General features: G+C 31.2%; 1 protein-coding gene across 2 annotated transcripts; it reads left to right on the top strand.

The window, feature by feature from the left end:
* Positions 1–1,048: 1,048 nt before the first annotated feature.
* On the top strand, positions 1,049–21,929 carry LOC134714972 (uncharacterized). 2 transcript variants are annotated; one of them, XM_063576750.1, is made up of 2 exons: positions 1,049–1,260; positions 20,464–21,929. In XM_063576750.1, exon 2 carries the CDS (start codon positions 20,550–20,552, stop codon positions 21,837–21,839), a length of 1,290 nt encoding a protein of 429 aa, XP_063432820.1. In that variant the 5' UTR covers positions 1,049–1,260; positions 20,464–20,549; the 3' UTR covers positions 21,840–21,929. The 2 variants fall into 2 exon arrangements, with proteins under 2 accessions (XP_063432820.1, XP_063432821.1); XM_063576751.1 differs by lacking the exon at positions 1,049–1,260 and adding an exon at positions 8,874–9,154.
* Positions 21,930–22,661: the final 732 nt, after the last annotated feature.

The raw sequence follows: 22,661 nt of genomic DNA, 5'->3' as shown, positions 1-22,661 counted from the left end.
ATTCCTTAATTTATTATAATTTCTATCATTTTGTAACAGCAAATTTTAATAACACAAAAAATCCGTATTTTCATGCCAGTACTGAAGTACTGGCTACTGGGCTGGTGATACCCTCGGGGACTAATAGTCCACCAGCAGAGGCATCGACCCAGTGGTAGTAATAAGATTAACGGTACCAATTTTCTTGCACCAGATGCGCATTTCGACAATACATGTTAAATTGTGTATCTACACCGGATGTAAAGCCTTTTGTAATTCTTGGTTTTCATTTCTTTTTAACCTCGTTTTTTATATATAAAACTGGTAAATTCAGAATTTTTGTTTTCATAAGACATTAATTTTAACAGTTTTCATTTGTTTTTTCATCTTTTCAGAATGATTCGTTGATCTTTCTTTGAGGCTGTACAATAACTTTTCTCTTCGTTTTTGTTGGCCGGCTTGTCGTATATTGAATTACATAACAACATACAGGTGTGCATCTAGTATTAGTAAGCAGCCAGGTATCTATAAGAGGATGAATACAATTTTATATTTCCTACATGCTATATATGGTAAAATACCAGTTATTTGTTATACTCCACCTGCATTGAAATACAAAAAAAACTCCCATACTTGGAATGATAAAACAATATAAATATTTAAAAGACATGAATATATGCATTAAAACAAAATTGTTTAGACAAATGTCGTCTGCAAATTCAAAAGTAACTCGAAATATCGATATTTTCTTGATTGAATCACGCACGGTATACAAAATTTATGTATTTTTTACCATACAAATGTTTGTGTGGCCCAAAATAAAAAAGCCATTATGTTTTATAAAGAAGGAAGTTAACTTTTTATTCGTAACATTTTGCTGTAATTTTGTGCAATTTAAAACTTATTAGAACATACTTTCAGTTTATTTCATGTCTCATTTAAAATCTAGTCATTTACATTTGAATGTTATATTTAACATTAAATCTTCTGAAGAAAACATCAAAAACTATTACCTATGTTAAAACTATATTTTCAGTTTTAATATTCTGTCAAGGCCTAAAAATCATTATAACACCGTTGGCGTAATTAGTATGTATTCATACCGTGGGGACCTTTGTGGGGTGATTAAAATGACGTTATTATTGTCATTATAGATTTAAATGTCTTTATCAATGGAACTAGACCCGTCATAAAATATATATACCTAGAAGTTAGTAATCAATATATACAACTGATCACTGCAGTATGTTATAGCATAGGATTTTCTCATGTCTGTCACAGGTATGTCCTATATATGTATATATATTCATTTTCTTTTTCCTTAATATTTTATTGTAAATACGAGATACAAAAATGATCTTACAGACTCTTAAAAACTTGTAATTCAAAGAATGTTTAAAATTCAATTACCAGATTACCAGAGAGATAATGTTCTTTCTAAATCTGTTTTAAAAAGTTTTTTATAATAAAAAAAATTGTCCAGAAACTTACAGAATGTAAAAAATGATACCAAATTATTTTTACTGTGTTCGTGTTGTCATTATAAACGGAAATTGTATATATATACAATCAGAAGCCGAGTAAAGTTTGTGGAAACTTTCTTGGCAGCGTTTATGAGGATGTCATAATTCAACAGATATATTCGAAAATTCAAAAGTAAAGCCATGACAAAGACAAGTTGCTTATATAAACAGTAACACTAAAAGTTATATAAAATAAAACCGCGGAGTAAGGCATTTTACATTTGGTTGCAATCATATTTATCTTAAAGCTTTTTTAGGTGTTCCTATGTCGTTGGTATAGTTGCCTCTTGTTTACAGTAATATATGATGTTTTACGATTCTACTTTTGTATTCATCATTACAAAAGATTTTAATAAAAATTGTATAATATCAATATTAGATATTCACCTGACTTAAAAACTGTGAACGATTTTAACTGATATTTGGTTTATACAAGATTTACACCCAGTCCAGCAGTAATGATAATACTGAGATCGCAAAGTCAGTTTTTTTTTATCAGCAACACAAACAAACTATATGATCCTTTAAAAAGTTATAAAATTATCATTAAAAGTTTGTTAAATATCACGAATGAAAATGTAAAGGTTTCATGCACTTTTGTAATACAATGTAAATACAATTTTACATTATTCCTTTAATAAAGTGCAGTTAGTCTTATAAATTGAGTTATTTAATTAAGTTTTCATGAACCCAACATAGATCAACGTTTGCGCCATATAATTAAATGTTAGTAATTCAACACAAAAATAATTGAATTGAAAGAGACTATTGTAAACTCCAATTTGATGTCGAACTAAGTTCTAAAGGTAGTTTATGTTATACGTCAATATTGATAGTATTAAAAAGAAATAAATAACTATTAAATGGAGAAAAGTAAACAGAGAGATGAAGTTTTTTCTTTTATGAAATATTTACATTGTTTCCATGAACAGTAATACCCAACTTTTTTTTGTTACCATTGAAATGTTATGAATAAAGCTCGACTAGAAAAATAATCGCCAATAACCACATAACTCAATAAAAAATGACACGGAAGGTTGAAACAGACAAGATAACACTTTACTAAATCAAACGAGCTCGGGGTTTTTCCTAAAAAAAAAAAACGAAAAAAAAAACCACCAAACATTTTGATCCCACTGGTCTTTTTTTTAATAGTTAGATTGGCATAGACAATAATTTAGATTTATTCTATCAATCGTCAATTAGAACATGAAACGCGATTGAAGTTTTTGTAACAAAGTTATCGTTGCGTATGATGTTTTAAATATTGCATAACTATAAGTCATACAAGTTATAACACTATTCGATTAGTTTTACTGTAACGTAAAATGAAAAAAAAACAATGGATTAAATGTAGCTAGGGTGTGAATTGAAAAAAAGTGATTGTGAAGAATGACAAGAGAATTATTTTATTGAGAAAATTATCACTAATTTCTATGTAATTCGTCTACCTATATGGTCTGTTTTTATTTAAGATTTATAAATAATAGAAGGTTAAGGTGCTAGCTTCTGGTTCAAAATTTTTTCAGGTACATTCGGTAGCAAAAGATTATTAATTATACCGTAAAAAACTTCAGAACATTAAAAGTACCTTTTCAGAACAGACATTTGGGGGCAACATTTTCATCCCCTAGGAACCCAAGCACCGACTATTTCAACGCTGATGATAGGACTAAACAATGGTATCGAAAGTCAATTAAAACATTCCTATTGTAATATTGTTGAAGTAAAACAAAATGTTTAACTTCCTATTATAGAAAGATCAGTAGGAAATATGAACTGTTTAATTTGTAGACTTCCCAAGAAACACAACCAACTAGATCAAAATAAAACCATCGTGTTGTTTTTTACATTTTTTATAAAATTAAGTACAAAGATAAAGCAAAGTAACGACTAAGAAAACATAGGCTGAAATTGTTGACACTTGACCCTCTGTACAAGAAGTTTACACTGACATTTAACACAAATAAAGAAATATTTAAATTACCCCAATTATTAGTAGATCTTTACTGATCTTTCATATATTGATAAACGAACATTTATATATTGACAAGGTCATACATTGATTGTAGATCAATGCTATATATTGACCACAATTTGTGAAGATGTGAGATATATAGACATTCCGTACTACTCAGATGGTGACCTTGTATTTATGATGCCGTATTAATATCTGGAATATATATGCACAACGTAGGGTTAATAAAGTGGATCATTTTTGCAAATCCAGTTGGTTTGTTTAATAAATGCATTATATGAATGATGTAAATTATAGAACAGGTTATTTATTTTGTATGCCGCAATAAAAAAAAATGAGTAATAACATAACAGTTTCCCTGATTTGGTTCATAGTTTTAGGGTGTTTGTTTAGTACTGAGAATATGAAGGGAATGTCCCAAAAACGCTATCAATTCCCGGTACATTCGGAGTTTTGTCTTTGCCATATAGTTTGACAATAATTTTGAGATTTACACTAAAGCTAAACCTTTATTTTTCTGAAACAAAGTTTATTCAACATGGTTTAGCCACTCTTTCCGTTCATTTTTTTATTCAACATGGTTTAGCCACTCTTTCCGTTCATTTTTTGCTTGTTTGTCCTCACATAAATTGGTTTAGCGGGGATTTGGGCCTATCCAGAACTTAAAGGGTTTGGAACATAGCAATCGATATCTTTACTATAACATTGATCAAGCCATTGTTGAAATAGATTTTTCCATAGATGTGTTTCAACTACATTTGATTTCGTAAATATATATATAATACCTTAGTGTTTGTTGTCGTTTTTACAGCTTCTAAACAATGAGTGGATACTTATTTTTGTAATTTGCTAAAAATAAATCCAAAGTTTATTATATTGTTATATTTTTCAATATATTGATAAATTAGGCTATGCTTTACTTCCTTATGTGATAAATGATTAAGAAATAACGTACAAGGATATGTACCTATTAGCATTAGGATGGATGAACGGATGTATGGGTGGACACTTGATTTGGTTATACACCAAGTTCCTTCTACAATTTAATAAACGGTTCAATACATCAAACCCCAATGACGGTCGATTTCTATGTTATCATGGATATTTGTTTATATATGTTTTAGATATGTCAATTGATATTGTATTTGGCATAACACACATACTTAAACCCATATTAATGGCTAATGAGAAAATCAAATATTTAAAGCCATATGATGTAATCGATTCATACATTGCGGTATAATTTATTTGTCTAATTGAACTTCTATGTCACACACGAGACAATTTCCTATTTGTATGCAAAGACATAATCAAAGGTGTCTTACATGTTATACGCCCTTATCTCTGGGGATATATGTCACAAATAATCCTGACACTCGTTGGTAGATAGTGGATTGGTTTTTCCTTTCTCAAGAACTACACAGTGTCATCGATCCAAAATCTTGCTTTGAATTTAGTCGCACTTGCTTCGTGGTAGCTTGTACAGCTTGACCCTTGGTGTAAATGAGAACGTTTGATGAATTCAGACTCACTTGTCATTTTGATAATTTACACACTTCTCGTCATTAGAACGGTGGTTTGGCTTCAGCAACATTGGTCATTTTGTGATAACAGCCAAATCATTGGTCCAAAGAAAACGTTGTTTTGAACTAATAATCACTTTTCATTAGGTGATTTGTACAGCTTAAACCTTGGTTTATATTCGGACTTTGGTTTTGGAGTCTGTGACTCTGAACATTTGAAGCTTTTGTTGCATAAACTGTTTTGTAAATTAAATCGTTGGTTTGCATGTAGTAACCATGATGTGTTATTTTTAGGCTTTTAAAATTTACAATTTTTGATAGTTTCTTATGTAGAGAATAATTGGTTTGGGTTATATAGTACCTTAATTGGACTGGATTATGTAGTAATTTATCTTTAAATTAATAGGTCTGGGTTACATAGTATACCTTTAAATTAGATTAATTGGTCTGGACTATGTAGAACCGTCTATATCATATCGTATCTTAATTGGTATACACACTGCCGTGTTGTTCTTTGTTTTATTGTTTGTTTTCCTGTTTCCTAGGGTTCAACACCTGTATCTCAATTTAAAAATATTCGTACAATAATTATTGCTCAATAGTTTAATTTATTTGATTGAGAAATCGTAGAGTTCAGGCTAAACTAAGAAGTAAGAGTGTTGCCACAAATACAAGGTTCAGATGACAATAGTAACGGGGTGTATACCCAGTAAATGAAAATAAAACTTTCTATACGTTTATAATAGATAATAGTTTTATAAAGTTTTGAAGAGCATTTCAAATTAAATCTCGTACTTAACTTTTTGGTTTGACGTGTTTATATATTCTTTCTGCATTGTTGACATATTGAAATCTATTATTCAATTCTGTAATTTTAAAATTATTAGTAAATTCGTCATGTCTAAAACATCTAGTTTCAAGCAGTTTTCTCAAGTAATGAGTATTTGAAGTTCATATTCAACATTTGTCAGTCTTAATGAAATAAAAAAAAACATAACTTTTAATGAATGCAATATCACATAATCTTTTAGACTAATAAGGTTTTAGTAAATAGATGAGTACTCTACAGTCAGTATTTTAGAAGATAACAATACATTTCATACGTGGATTTTTACCATGAAATTGATGCTTTTCAATGTAGCTAACAACATAATGGATTCATATTAGATATGTTACACATCTCAAGAAATATCTTCAAAATTTGATTCTTATATACACTATTTTCAATGTTTGTTAAAGTAAAAATCTCTTTTTAAATACTATTTGATTAAGTCATGGTTTCCATAACATGCATATAATCAAATATCAGACAGTACAAAGAAAATTGTCTTATAGAAGCAATGAGAGTTGTAATTTTATGGTCGAATATTGCTCTACAACTTCGTTCTATTTTTGTATTTTTTCACTTTTTTACCTTTTTGTTTTAGCGTCACTAACTGATGAGGCTTTTTTGACTTTGGAAGACAAAACGCGAGTCTGACAAACAAATTTATAAGCTTGTTTTCCATAACTGTTCGCTTAACTGAACGGTTTTGTTTTAGGAAACATTTAAAATTTCTCATGTGTAAACCATAAGAACTCTAGCTGTACATCACATTTCCCCCATTTAACATAACATACTATATGTAGTCGTAAGATTTGGGTTTTTGTTAATTGACGTTTTACTTAGCAGAATAGATTTGTCTTGGCCTAAATTGTTATTTACTCAAACATTATAAACAAAAATGATACATCCTTTCACTAGATGTTAAGATAATACATTGAATTATGTAACTGGCACATATCATCAATTCTGTGCACAGTACCTCTGTGCAATGTCTTTTAACTGCTGTTAACTTTACTTTCATTTAAAATATTAGAATAATCACGTGAATATTAAATAAATTTCGTTTGTGTGTTGCTTCATTTTAATAACTAAAACCAATTGAGTTCTATCAACGGATTTTCACAGTTTGTTCATATGTTTTTTCTCTAACATCGCTGACCCACTCTTTGGGATGGTTGGGCGTTCGGTAAATTGTTTAACCTTGTCACATTTTGTACGTTCCTTTACCATAAAATTAAGAATGGAAATGGGGAATGTGTCAAAGAGACAACAACCCTACCAAATAAAAAAACAACAGCAGAAGGTCACCAACAGGTCTTCAATGTAGCGAGAAATTTCCGCACCCGGAGGCGTCCTTCAGCTGGTCCCTAAACAAATATATACTAGTTCTGTGATAATGAACGCCATACTAATTTCCAAATTGTACACAAGAAACTAAAATTAAAATAATACAAGACTAACAAAGGCCAGAGGCTCCTGACTGATGCGGCGGGGTTAAACATGTTTGTGAGATCTCAACCCTTCCCCTATACCTCTAACCAATGTAGAAAAGTAAACGCATAACAATACTCACATTAGAATTCAGTTCAAGAGAAGTCCGAGTCTGATGTCAGAAGTTGTAACCAAAGAAAATAAACAAAATGACAATAATACATAAATAACAACAGACTACTAGCAGTTAACTGACATGCCAGCTCCAGACTTCAATTAAACTGACTGAAAGATTATGATTTCATCATATGAACATCAGGCACAATCCTTCCCGTTAGGGGTTTAGTATCATACCATCATAACATATATGAGAAGAACACAACCCGTGTCATGCCAACAACTGTTTTTAGAATAAATGTGTTTAGTTCCGACGCACATTAAAATATCATCTAGACATGTATATCATATTTGTATTTCGTTCATTGTTTTTATATAAATATTTTCCAGTTCGAATTGTTATACATTTGTTATTTTGGACATTTTCATTGCTGATTATGCAGTATTGGTTTTGCTCTTTGTTGAAGGTAGTACGGTGATCTATAATAGTTGTTACTTCTATGTCATTTTGATCTCTGTTAGAGAGTTTCCTTATTAGCAGTTTGACCACATCTTCTTATTTTATATGGTATTATCTTCCCTTGATTATCATTTAAGACTGACCAATGTGTTGTCTTTTCCGATTAAGAGTTTGTGATTAGCCAAGGCAATGTATTTTCTCGGTTTGTTATGGTATCGGTCAATGATTGACTGTTTTTCATTGGTTGTGGTACTTGGCCTTCTTTTATTTTTTTTACAGGTTGTAATTGAACTTGGTTTTGTCTGTCTTCTATTTATTGTTTTGGATTGGACATATAATTGTCTTGCGTTGATTCAGTTTTATACTTAAACCGTGGTTGCATATAACTTTGAACTGTTCTGATTGACGTTTGTATATTTGTTTTGCTTATTCCTGATTTCTTTTTATTTCATTGCCATTGTTATCGCCATTCTATGGATTACGGTTTCCAGCAATCTATCTCTACTCTAGACTTTGGCTTATTGAATTAGCGATCGTCTATTATCGAAGACGGTTGACCTGAGATAAAAAAAAATCGTTTTGTATGTTTACTGCATGCTTTTTTTACTATACAAAAAAAAGTCCCTTTTTAAATTTTTAAAACCTATAGATGAACATTATATCTAATGTTGGTATAGCGACATTGATTATATAAATAATACCTATATTGTATTATAGATATTAACACTATATTTCCAAGGCCACATATTGACAATCAATCAATCTTCACACTATACTTTCATGACATAAGAAATATTCAATTAAAGACGTTTGCCACTTTAACTATCAAAAGGAATGAAACATAGAATTACACAACTTTACACATTGTCAAATCTTTTAAAGCTCTTCAAAATATATATAAGACATATTTATAAGTACGTAACATGTAATATTTGGTAACTCTTCTTCGTACCTCTGTGTGAATCTGTGAATTGGGAAAAAAAATGAGAATTCAATCGTTTTTAAGTGTACGAAGAAAATTAAGTCACAGTGTAAGGCGTTGTTAGACATCTAACAGCTTAGAACAGCATGAACAGACTACGAAGAACATGCAAAAACCAAAACTTCGGGTATATGTGAATGAAAACATCAACTCTAATAGAACCACGAGTCGTAGCAAAGAGATTAAGGTTATCCTGCACTAAATGTTATATCACAGATAGTAGGCTTATCATACACCAGTGCTTCCATATAAACAAGGAATAATGGCAGAGAGGGAGAGTATGCTTATTCTGCACCAATGTGTTCGTATATAAACTAGGACTTATATCAGAGAAAGTAAGCTTATCCTGCACTTACAATTACAATATAAAGAAGACACGTGTCTTGTACATGTCTTGTCTTGTCTACAATATAAACATCGAAAAACTCCTGTAATGTTCTCAGTTGTGTTTTTTCTATCAGATTGAAATGATAAGAACAATCATCAAAAATACGTTTGACAACAGCCAATAGTATAGAAAAGACCTAGAGTCCCACCTATGAGTTCTTTGTCAATGCTGTGCTTGATTGACAAAGTACAAAGTAAGGTGGAAAAAAATATTAAAAAATGTCTCTTGAAAATTTAACACCGAAATTATGTCTTAGGTCATTTTTTTCAGGCTACACCATTGCTTTCTTTCAATATCACTATATATGATATATCCTGTCGTTAAAATGCATTTCTCCCTGCGTTTATGTATGCACAATAAACCTCTATAAAGAAATGTATTTTTAAAACTTTGAGATGGAATCAGAGAGCATCTGACAATGTATTACATTCATACTCTCGTGACATAAGCAATCAAAAGCAATTTCGAGCCCAATCAACAGGATTTTCAACTTTTATCTTAAATCTTGTGTCACAGTCTCCTTTTTTATCGGTAGCTTTTAAAGAAGTCTGTGATTATTGGGTTTCTTATTCTCTAAGTTTCTCCATGGCAATATATACAGTTATATATGGAATAAATGTGTTGACGTTTGCATTCATTTGCATTATCTCGGTTTTGTTATTTGTAATGCTAATTTCAGGAAATATTTACACGATTTCCTTTTCAGTAATAAAGATTCACTGGTGATATTGGCAAGCTTTGAATACTGAATTTAATGCATGTACGTCATTTTCTTAAAATCTGTGACTTGACATTTTTATAAAAATTGACATTTCAGTCACAAAGCTGCCAAATTTTTACAAGCATTATGCTAATGAATTTGTTCTATTCTGAAACTCTTTATATTGGAACAGGGTAGTGTTACTAAAACAATTGTCAGTCAGTCTTGTATGGAGCTAAATTTGAATTACAAAAGGTATGCATGTCGTATTTTTCATATCATATGGAAATCAACCTAACTTCTAACGTCATCATCATGATCCTGTATTTCAGTGGTTGTCGTTTGTTGGTGTGTAACACATTTGTATTGTTTTTCGTTCATTATTGTGTACGTGAATAAGGCCATTTGTTTTCTCGTTTAATCTAATTGTTTTACGTATGTTATTTATATGACTATGCTTTATGGGTTTTGTTCATTGCTGAAGGCCGTACGGTGACCTATAGTTGTTAATGTCTGTTTCATTTGGTCTCTTGTGGAGAGTTGTCTCATTTGAAATCATACCACAGCTCCTAATTTTTAGAAGTGAGTTGGTCTAGTATAAAGCAGAATTAATGTTATTTTACATTGGCATGTTCTCCTAGTGATGATATGCACATAATCATTTCAATGGACGTTAAACTCAATCAAATCAAGCTGTTTATTTATTATTTAATGTCGTTTGATGTCAATTAAACCCTATATCCATTTTCAATCAGTGCCAAATATGATAAATGAAAGATTTAACTGAAAGATATCATATTATTTGTCAAGGACAGACAGGAATCATATTGTTTATTTGTATTAGATAGGTGTGTTTGAGATGAGCATCCTTGGTTGATATTATGTAGATTGATTATTTACGAGTTTTTCATTGGTGCATTTACCGCTTAGAAACAGACGACAGTTCGTTACGTTTGCTTTTAGGCGATAACAAACTTTCAATCTTCACTTCGCCGCGGTTGACAATGTTTTCTCGGATTACAAATCTGCTCTTTCACCCTCTCAGCTATGTGTCATTTATATACTGTCATATTTTAAAGAAAGCCATGCTGTTCTATATGTTTAGTCAACCAACAATGTCATGATTATGATAAGACAACCAAGTCATATGTTAAGCCAACCAATAATGTCATATGTTTGGTCAGCCAATACTTAATAAATAGATGATCACAATATTTTAGTAAACCAATACTATTTGCTTGTTCATTTTACATAGATCGTTTGCTATTCGGATGTAAGCAAAATGTTGGTTTTGCCAAATTGGCTGTAGGAAGCGTCATGTATCAGCAGAAGTTACTCTTTTATGGCACCAGCTTTGCTTATTTTGCTTTGTTGTATTAAAATGGATGTATACGACTTGTTAAATATCAATGAAGTTGAGTATGTATTGAAATAAAGGAATACAACAGTAACAAGTATTGTAATGAACAATATATAGACGGACAGTGCTCAGGAAATCCGAAAATCGTACGTAAATAATATAGAAAGATGCATAATTTGAATGTGCATTTGACTATAACTTATTCCTACTCTCCGATATGTACTAAACACACACTGGCTCCGTGCCATATTCTTTCTATGGGATTAATATTACCGCATGAAATATGAATTCGTTTAGTTTATTTTACGCGTCAACGTTATTGTAATTTGAAATGAAATCTCTATGCCACAAACAGAGATCGTCTGTATCAAGGTTTAAATCGATGATTATTAATTCCTTCTATATAATAATATTTATCTAAATACATCTAGATTTCATGAATTTCACAGATTAAAATCTTTGAATCGTAATCAAACACTGATTGTTAATTGAAATCTATACATTAATTTCGTTCCGGATCGACAAATGATAAAGCATGTACCGGTCGAAACGCCATCTCTCATAGATGGTCAAAATGATTATTTCAAAATACATGGTGGATATTTATTTGTTTAATGCTTCTACGTTACTATAAAGTTGTATTTTTAAGAAGTAACGGTTGATTGTGCAGTTCAAATTAACAGTGTTGGTCTTGTTCAGTTGGAACCAAATAATCCTAAAAAAACGGACTATTTCAATAAGGTAGGAACTGTCATTTTGTGTTTCTAATTAAGTGTAAAAGTAATAAAGATAAAGTTCTGTTTTGTAAAGGTTTTTTTCTTCAAGTCTTTTAGGGAGCTATTTAGCTAATTAACTATTAACCATGAACAGTTTGGATAGAACTGGGTCAATATTGATCTCCGATACTTGTGGCACTGAGTTAACCCATCCGTTTTGGGTCAAATATTTCCAAAATAATCACTCGGTCGATGCTCCATAAACACGTTTAAAACGGTGGAGATACAAAACATGAGACGTCTCGAAAAGAACTGTTTTGAAAGCATTGTATGTCAACACGAGAAGACGTCATTAAAAATAGCTGTTTTATAACACTTACTTTTTATATACGTGTTCAAAGTTTTAAAACTAGTTACAGGTAGTGCATTCATGGAGCATTCATGGATTTAATTCCCACAACTGTTAGGTCGCAGGGATTACATGATATTTATGATTTCACATATTTTGTTATGTAACCACTTTTATAATGTAACCGTTCGTCTAATTTGTTGGTGTATTCATGCATTACTGAAGTCTTACTTTATATTCCTACAGAATCGTACACTTTTATCATAAATGAATAGATCCGTTTCCATCTTTTTAAAGGCAAAATAGGCTGATTTATATGTTAACTTACTGAGCTAAAGAACTGTTTAACGAATCAAAATGAGTGTATTCTCAATTTGAGGTATACATATTTGAAAAAATTGTGCTGTATTGCCAGAGTTAAAAAAACAACCCCAGATTGTTTACATTTTTGGGGGTAAAAAAAACCCAACGTTTTCCGCCTGTAATAACCATAAATTATTACATTGGTTGCAATGAATTACATTGATTTCCCAGTTAAATAAAAACCGATAATTTCACATGTGAAATAAACATGGTTATTTCACTCTCTGACGTCTTACAACAATAGGCGTTGTCAAGATTTTTTTTAAATTTCATAAAAAAAAAAAGCCATTTGTCAAAGCAATAAAAAGAATAACTAATCGCCGTATTTGAATATAAAAAAAAGACAACTTGTGACCGAACGCCGCTATGGATTAAACTCGTGCGAATATTTCTAACAAGAAGCAATCTTGGTCCTAGATGACAAATGATTTCTCTTTACGTTTTGGTGAAAAAGGTTAAAATTCAAAATCACTGGAGTTATTGATAGAATGAAATTTTGACAAATTTTGGTTTCTTTATGTTGTCTTTTGAATTATATGTTGAACTTTTATCAGATTTTATTTGGTGATGATCGATGAGATGACATCTACCATTTTCATTTTAAAGTCCCTAGGTTGAAGGTCAAGGTTACATTAGCAATTGATTGACTGAAAGATGAACACATTTTTGTGTCAGTAGAACAAAAAAGTCAGTCACAGATACTTCAAATACACTGAGACAATATCTTTTTTTACCATAATCAAGATCTTTACATTTCTTTTTTGGAAAATTCACATTGGAGTCAAACTGATGCCTTTTAATATCAAGTTCAAGGACTTTGTTTATAGCAGTAATTAAGGATGTTCGCTCCACTGTTTTAAAATACATTGTGTGCATAGCTTTTAAAAGACTTTCATAAGATTTTCAAAAATGGCTTTTTTGAATATAAGTAACTATAAATTTTGAAAAAGATATTGCACTGCATGGATAAAACTAGAGGATTCTGATGTTGACAAAAAGTCAAACGAGAGTAACGAACATCCTTAACATTAGAATGGGACTGTTACACTTCCATACATAGACAGACAACATTTGACGGTATTCAGAAGTCCTCAATGTACTCCACACAAAATATGTTTCTTCCAGAGCTACATCTTTTTCCAGACGGGAAATGAAAAACTGTCATGCAGTGAAATCTGTGTCAATAATACTTTCTAGCAGATATATAATATTTATAAATCATTAAAGTTTAATTGTATTCCTGTATTGACTTTCGCTTTTGAAATTGGCATCGATTAATGGTGTGTAAATATGTGTTTTAACTGCTTTCCTTATTTCTTACTATTGATTTGTGAATGCTTATGATACGGTTAGATCTAAACTTTGTTTTTATAGAATCTAATTTCCATATTAGGTTTACATCTTTGTTGTATTTGGTTTATCTCCATTGACAAATATTCAAATACTTGAAAGCATATCGACGCCTAGGAAATAAATCTACGATATATCTTCAATTCTCCAATAATTTGTTTCCTAAAATACCTTTGACAGGTAAGGGTTAAACAAATATCATTCGAAAACCTTGCAGTTAGTTTCTCTAAGAATAAATATAAGACAAACTTATATTCAGCGGATTCCAGTCAAGTAATACCAAGGAGCACGTAGTCACCAGTAACAAGATCTTAACTTACTTTTATTCCCAGAGGAAGAAATAAAACATTCAATTTGGCGTAGTATATATTTGACATAAGACCTATATATGAATAGATTTTGGTCTAGTATTTACTAGGTATAAAACCTATGTACAACATTTTAAAACTTTATAGCATAGCTCACATTATCAAGAATGATTAAAACTTTTTACGTTTTTTTTTTTTGTGTGACGAAGAAGTGGTAGTACTCATTCGAACATTGTATATATTATCTTTCTTTCTTTTTTTTTATCTCTAATTTCAACGTATACATATATTCTAAAATCCTATTGGTAACGAAATGGTTTTTGTGATAAGTAAAGTAGGTACTTCTTCAGGTTTGATTTCTTTATTGATTCTATCAGGTAAATAGCTCTTTCAAGTAAAAGAAAAGGCACACGATTTTCTTAACAAAATAAAGGCTAAACCAACATATAAATATTTACTTAACAATATGTGTCACCTTAAATTAATTGACTTTTATCGTCAGGTGTTACAAAAGGCAAATTTTAAATGTAAGAATACTTGATGCACATTTGGTTACTTAGACTTGTATACTTATACTCTTGAAGTATTGAATTGATTGTCAGTTGAAAGCTAATTATACAGAGTGGAAGTCTTTTATTTTAAATGTACAAATGGACCATATATTGTTATTTACATTACAAATGGAGTTCTAAAATACAATATTAAACCACTTACTTAAGTAAAAAATTGCCAACCTTGACATATGAAATCATTGTTAAGATTAGCATTGTCAAAGTTTAATATTGAAATTAAAATCAGAGTAATTGATATCATCTCCAGAATATTTTCATTGTAATTTGACTTGGTGTAAGAGTAATGCCAGATTGCTATCAAAATAGTGTGTTTAATACAACATTGGCAAAGCGTCTTCTGACCACAATACATGGAACGGAACGTTCTACATAAAGCATAATGCCAAATAATTTCTTTAAATCTGAAATCATCGTCATGGAAAATTTGTTTTGGAGTAGAACATTACCTACCCGTTATGCTGAATTTGATAAATAAATAAAAAATAGGTCACAGTTGCTTTGGGTATCGAGATTAAAAAGAACGAAAGAAGGACAGAATGCTCTATGAATTGTTTCACATTTTCCATGTCGGCATCTTTAGTCTACTATATTGTATTGTGTTTTCTCATTGTTGAAGCACCCATACTTGTTTTACATTTTCGTCCTTTGATTTCTGTTGCATTGCTGATGATAATTCCTCGTCTCCTTCAATCTCCAACACAGACAGAATTGTCGTCCTTTCCTCCTCGATGGAGGAAGGAAAGGACGACAACTCTGTCTGTAGTGGAGATTGCATCTGGCCCAAGACCACAATTAATGACCCCGCTTGTCCACGAATATAGTTCCTTTTAATTAGAGTGTATTTTTCCTTATTTTTTTTTCTTTCCTTTCCTCACTCATTCCTTTAATTATTTTAGGTGGAAATGAAAGAAGAGAGGTCAAATAAACTTTTGGATGTTGTATTTTAACTGATTTTGATATGGAATGAGTGATTAGGCCAAGTGCAAAAAGGTGATATTTACAGTTTTCGGAACATCTCTTGACTTGTCAATAGGGGTATGGATGTGTATTGGCTAAATTTGTAAAAGTGATTGCTTCAATCTTTCTGAATTTTGGATATATATTTGGACTAGGACAATACATTACACACACAAAAAATTTGACAAAAGTGCATGGTGCAATTTTGTTAATGATGCAAAAGGTTATAAAGAACTGATAGAGAAATTAATTGTGGTCTGTGGCCATCTCCTTATATTTATAGCAGTGAGCATCCTATGTCATTGATAAACCACAAATACGACAGTAGTTACCAATGACATAAGAACTGTAAGACACGTAGAAGTAAATTCATCGAATGTTGACTGTTGTTTAGAAAAAAATATTTACAGGAGGGTTTCTCTTATTTGGCTGTCACAGAGACAAAAAAAAATCATCATAAATACCAGGATAAACATTTTTTTCGACAGACGCGTGCTTCGTCTGCAAAAAGATTTACCAGTGACACTCGAATTAAGAAATATAAAAAGGTCACATAAAGTACGGAGTTGAAAAGTATTGAGGACCCAAACTCCTAAAATATTATCTGAGTTATGATATGGTAATCTATTTAGAAGAAAGTTCTTACAAGCTGCTGTTAAGTACAAAAGTGATTATATAAACACTACACGCTGGTCGAGATATTATCCAATTGTACTACTGTGTTGAATTTCAGAAATACAAAAACAGTTTTTTGTACGGAATATCGCATTTATTACCAAATTTTAATAAAGTTGCAAGCGTATACCCCTTCGTTTAAGAGTAAAGAGGAGGATCAGTAAGCCTTGTGATCGATCCCATTAAATTTTTCGTATATCATTTAGATGTGACTGATTAACTTTAAGAAATGACATTTTACCTAATAATGATTTTGTAACTAAAGACATGTTTTCTCTGTAATACAACCATTTTTCTAAGTCGTGTAAGACCATATAGAATAAGAAGTCTATAATAGATCGAAGTCTTGATGAATCAAATGACACAATTGAACTTTACACGTGCAAGTCAGTAAAATAAAGTCACTGAATCAATTGAACAGTATTTGATTTATCGTGTTGCAAATAACGGTAGAGTTATTGGTATACAACTTTTTTTTTCATCAACAAATATGGATTTATATATCTATATATCGGATTGTTTGTGAGTAGCACGGAATGTGACGTATATAATTTTTCTGACGTCGGACACTCAAGTAGATCCATGTGTTCGTGGATAGGTTTTTGTGTCCTGTTAAATTGTTCCTTTTAAAAGTTTTGGATTCTCATAAATTCTATGTATAACTTTTGGACTAGTTCGATTTCTGTAATTTATTCTTACATACTTTTGATTTTTTAACCCTGTCTGCGCTCATTGCCTATGTAAAATTTAAAATTGTTTATAATCCAGGTACTTTTGATAACTATTGTATGCACATTGAACGACAAATTTATGTGACGTATATAATTTTTCTGACGTCAGACACTCAAATCAATCCATGTGTTCGTAGATAGTAGATGTTGTTGTGTCCTGTTAAATTGTTATACGATGATGACTGATGTTCCCATATTTTGACTATTTTATTGATTGTGACTGTTTATTTAACGCATCATGTAAATGTAACGGAATTTGATGAGACTGTTATTAAAGTGAGAGGGTTAGCGCTATAGAACCAGGTTTAATCCACCATTTTCTACATTTGAAAATGCCTGTACCAAGTCAGGAATATGACAGTTCTTGTCCATTCGTTTTTGATGCGTTTTGTTTTTTGATTTTGCCATGTGATTATGGACTTTCCAAATTGATTTTCCTCTGAGTTCAGTATTTTTGTGATTTTACTTTTTTCATTATTGTTTTCATAAATGTTTAATTTGTCATTTTTGTATTATTTGCAACTACCAAAATTTACCCGGCATATTAAAATAATCACAACTTAAAATGTTAAACATAAAAGTACGATACATCTTATAAATATCAGACATCAATTAATGTTTTATTGGTGAACTTAGATCAACCATTACAACTCATATATTCATCAAATAACTGAACGTATCAAATATATCTTTCAGGTGCTGATTTAAAGTGACGTCCACCATTGAATTCTAAATATCACTAAAATCAATTTAACTTCAAGTATTCGGGAGCATCGATAAGTTAAACTTGTTGAAATGTCTCGTGGCCCTTTATTGACCTACCCTCTTGTTAAAAGCTATACACGTTTTATCTATTTAAGTTTATTCATTTAAAATTTTTATGCATCCGTGCAATTTATATTTAAATAACTGGACTCCTGCCGAGGTATCAATTTTTGATTATTGATAAAATTGACTTTGTCATTGTATTTTGAAATTTTAATTATTTATTTACATTTTTTATTCAAGTCACATAAAAGATATTCTTTAATGTAAATAAATAAATGTTGAATTTCTTCAACAAATTTTATTAACGGAGTCTGCATTAAAGATACTACAAGTATAAACTTTAATGGGAGGATTAAGGAAATAATTTTACCAAAGTCGAAATCAAAATGGTATAAGTGTGAGGGTGAAGTGAAAAGATTTCATAAACATCAGTTAGAATTCTTATTTGGGTAAAAAATTTAAAAAAGATATTTTGTAACATATTTTAGATCTTATTGAATCTTTACTGACTTTATGTTGACTACATTTATTGACTAGACTGTGCAGTTTATGGGGGAAAAAACCCCATCATGTTCTATATATATATGATATACACAACCAAGCCTGAATTGTTGTAGGAACATGTTTTGATAATACTATTATTACCCTTATTGAGATAAGGAGATACGTATGATTGTCCTAGACCATCTCATCGCAGCAAAAATAGTGTGCATATTTAAAATCAACTATAGGTCATCTTACGACCTTCAACAATGAGCCAAACCATACAGTACAGCTTTAAAAGGTTGCAGACAATGACAACATGTGAAACAATTTCAAACGAAAAAAGAATACGGCCTGATTTGATCAGGGGCGGATCCAGAACCTTGATGTCTGGGGGGGCACCATGAAACCAAATTTTTTGATTTTTTAGAGATGTATATACGGTATATGCGAGTGTGAGTGTTTTGTTTTTTGGTTGTTGCTTTTTTTTCTAAAGGGGGGGGGGGAGGGTTAGATCATCGTTTCTATATCTCTATATTTTTAGATCTTTGTTTTTACTATTTCACTTTATACTTTCTTTTCCTGCCAATTGATCTTTATTATATTTGTCCTCAACATGCATCAAATATTTGCCACTGGACGTTTAACAACATACAATCAATCAATATTTTCTTCATCACCTCTATATTTTTTTGATCTTGCTCTTTAGACTTACATTTTTGTACATTATTCTAATATCTGTAAAACACCTTCATATCCTTACAAATGGTGACCTTTTTTCAGCCTCATAAATGTACATGGCAATTGAAACAAGAAAAATAAACAAATATAACTGTATGCTCGGGCATTCAAAGAAATGATTAAGTCCCAGATTCAGTTACAAAATAGATCTAAGAAAATAATTTAGCATTTTATTAATGTTTTTTTTTATAAGAAAATGTCAATTCATCATGTTTTTCCTAGACCGGTGAAAAAAAAGGGGGGGGGGACAAATCGTCGATTTCCCTTGAACATAAGAGGAAAGGAAATAGGACATTCCATTTAAAAAAAACAAACGTGTATGGTATCAAAAAACAAATGATTTGATTTGTTGCTGAATAAATTCACAAAAAGACAGTTTTGAAGAGAGAAAAAACATAAATTCTAAATAAAATGGTATTGTGAGTACTGTATTTTGGAATGGAGAGAAACTAAGTACCTAAATATAGATTTATACCAACATAATCGACATTAAACATATAATTTGTACCTATTCCTTAAAAACACAGATCAGAAGTTTCACCTGGTAATCGATCTTAATCTGTATTGTATTATAAACCAATAAAAATTCGTACTATTCCAATCAACATGTAAATGTATTTTCCATAATTTAAGCTTGCAAAGAGACATTAAAAACACACAAAGGTGTCAATATTTACACACCCATCGATAAGTTGTCATAAATCACGCATGTGGACGCTGGCATTAATTAACGGCCAGTTTAAGAAGTCAAATCAAGCTGTGATTCATTTCCGCTCTAGATAAGAAGATTCAGTAGCAATAAAATTATGTTAGAAATTATTTTTTTGGTGACCTGAACTGGGGGGGCACGTGCCCCCTGTGCCCCCCCGGTAAATCCGCCACTGTGATACAACAATAAATTAACGAAAAGCAAATATGACAGTCAGCAACCTACGACAACCACTTTGTTATTTTGTCTTGTAAGTAGTCAAAAGGGAAAAGAGCACTTTTCATGCGTCTGAAACGCTTTATTAATCTGTTGTATGTAACTTTTTAAACAAAAACTTGTGAAAAAAAATATCAACAGTTTATATCAAAGCACATGTTAATTCTTTATTTTGATAGTGGAATTGTTTGTGTTAGAAAGAAACTTGTCACTTTACTTTTTTGTAACTAATTCAGTGTGTATTTTCTGTATTTGCAGAAACATACTGATATTTGGGAGATTGTTGTTTGGAGTCGTGTGTCATAAATTAGTCACCTGAATGATGCGGGGAAATACATAAAGATATGTCATCATCACCTGATCCAGCGTCACCAGGAAAGCTTTCAGCGGGATTAAGTCCACACCTAAATCCTCGTTTTTCTCGTATAAAGCAAGATTATCAAAAACGACTTTTTAACTATGAAAAAGAATTTAATTTAAAAACTTCTAAATCGACACACAGGGAAAAGGCACTACGTGAATCAATGCTTGCATATACAGAGCGTGTACGAAACATCTCTAATTCACGGAACAAATTTGATGGCGACGAAAGCGACAATGAAGATAATATACCACTGGTTGTCAGAGCAAAACACATTCCTAAGTTTCCGATTCAACGAAACATTCCAAGACGTCCAGCATCTTTAGACGAACTCATCGGTAAAAGCAGTCTGGTGAAACAAGAGAGAGAACGATTATTAAAACGTCCCAAATCAGCATCACGTGTCTCGACACGTATACCACTTCCTTCTCTATCGGAAAGATTAAATGGCCGCTCACACCGTGTCAAGATTAGTTTCGTTAGTGCATCAGATTTATATGATTTCGTCGATTACAGTTTACGAAATCGAGGGACCAAAAAGGAAACATTACAATTTCTTAAAATGGAAAAAGATATTTTAACAAAGAAAGCCCACGAAAATAACAAACGTCCTCCGGCTGCTCATTCTCGACTGAATGAAGTGCCTGTCAAATCCAAAAATGAAGGAAATGTGAATTCGTTTTCTATGTTACCGCCGATAGATTCTAAAGAATCAGTTCAAAAACCACACACTATACAAACTGAATTTGTACACGAACAAAGTGAAATAATACCGCTTGATAAAATTGTGAAAGAAGAGCCGATTAATAACCCAGATGAGAGTGGTAGAAAATCACCAGTAGTTCCTCTCAAAATACGTCCTAACCGTGCTAAGCGTATGAAAATACGACAGCCTGATTTAGGTGCTATTCCTGAAAACGACGTCTCGTCACATCGAAATTCTGCCACACCTGAAAGGTCTATAATTTCCCCGCCACCTAAAATGTCTCCTAGAAATGTTGTTAACCTTGACTCAAATTTAGTTTCAATTCCAGAAAATGAAAACATTAGTGACAGTGGATTTTCTGCTAGGAGAAAAATTTCAAGACTTAATCATCGAAAGATAGAAATTAACCGACCCGGTCCATTGTGGAAATCAGATAGTTTAATAACAAATGAAAAACGCATAATAGATATCGACGATCTGGATTTAAACGCAAATTCTAATAAATTAAAAGCACAGAAGAAATTTAAGAAATTAATATTCCTGCGAGATATTCCAGACAGAAAATAGTGCAATATTATTGTTATTTTGTAGCATTACAGTCTTATGTCTTTTCAACATTCTTACATATTTCGTTTAATTATATTTGTTGAACAATCACTAGTTTATTTAATTTTAGTGTCGCTGTATTGCTTGACTATTTCACATGTTATGTTTGTAATTTGGATATTTCTTGTTTGTACATTCGTCATAATATAAATAAGAAGGTCAAGAACATGTGGTACGTGTGCCAATGAGACAATTCTCCATCCAAGTCACAATGTATAAAACAAAGCTACCAATAATAGGTCAAAGTACGGCCTTAAACACGGAGCATTGTCTCACTTAGCATGGAATAGTTATATATCACTGTATGTTGATAATCAACCATCCATCAACGTATGCACATTTCTTATTATGGACTTGTTTTCGTATCACATTGCAACGTTCAAAGTTTGTTCTGTAACTTGCTTAGAAATCAAAATATCAGGTTGAATAGAATTTACAAAAGTCCAATTTGTAAGATCAACAAATTAAACATGATTTGGATGTCATGAAAAACATCCACTTTCATTAAAAATAAAGTTAAAAAAAAACGCATTACCCAATTCAATCAGTATTCAATTGCTTGCAGCTGCTACTCAGACATAATAAAACGTCCTCAATGTCTGAGCAGAAGTTGATGAGCCTATGCTATGTCAAAGAACATCTTGTCCTGTTTCAAAAATTGTTCATTGGAAGATACGAAGACCTTATATTGATAAACATTCCGTTTCAACTTCACTTCATGATGTTTTTTTAAATATATATGCATATATGTATTGACGTTGTTTATCTTTATAGTTACGCGTT

This window comes from Mytilus trossulus, chromosome 4 (assembly GCF_036588685.1).
Source record: "Mytilus trossulus isolate FHL-02 chromosome 4, PNRI_Mtr1.1.1.hap1, whole genome shotgun sequence".
Lineage (NCBI taxonomy): Eukaryota > Metazoa > Mollusca > Bivalvia > Mytilida > Mytilidae > Mytilus > Mytilus trossulus.
Note: the sequence above shows the minus strand (reverse complement) of the source record. Positions and strands in the feature narration are given on the sequence as shown.

Bases quoted from the DNA above. Each gene is read 5' to 3' on its own strand.
- LOC134714972 (XM_063576750.1), top strand. From the start codon at position 20,550: ATGTCATCATCACCTGATCCAGCGTCACCAGGAAAGCTTTCAGCGGGA.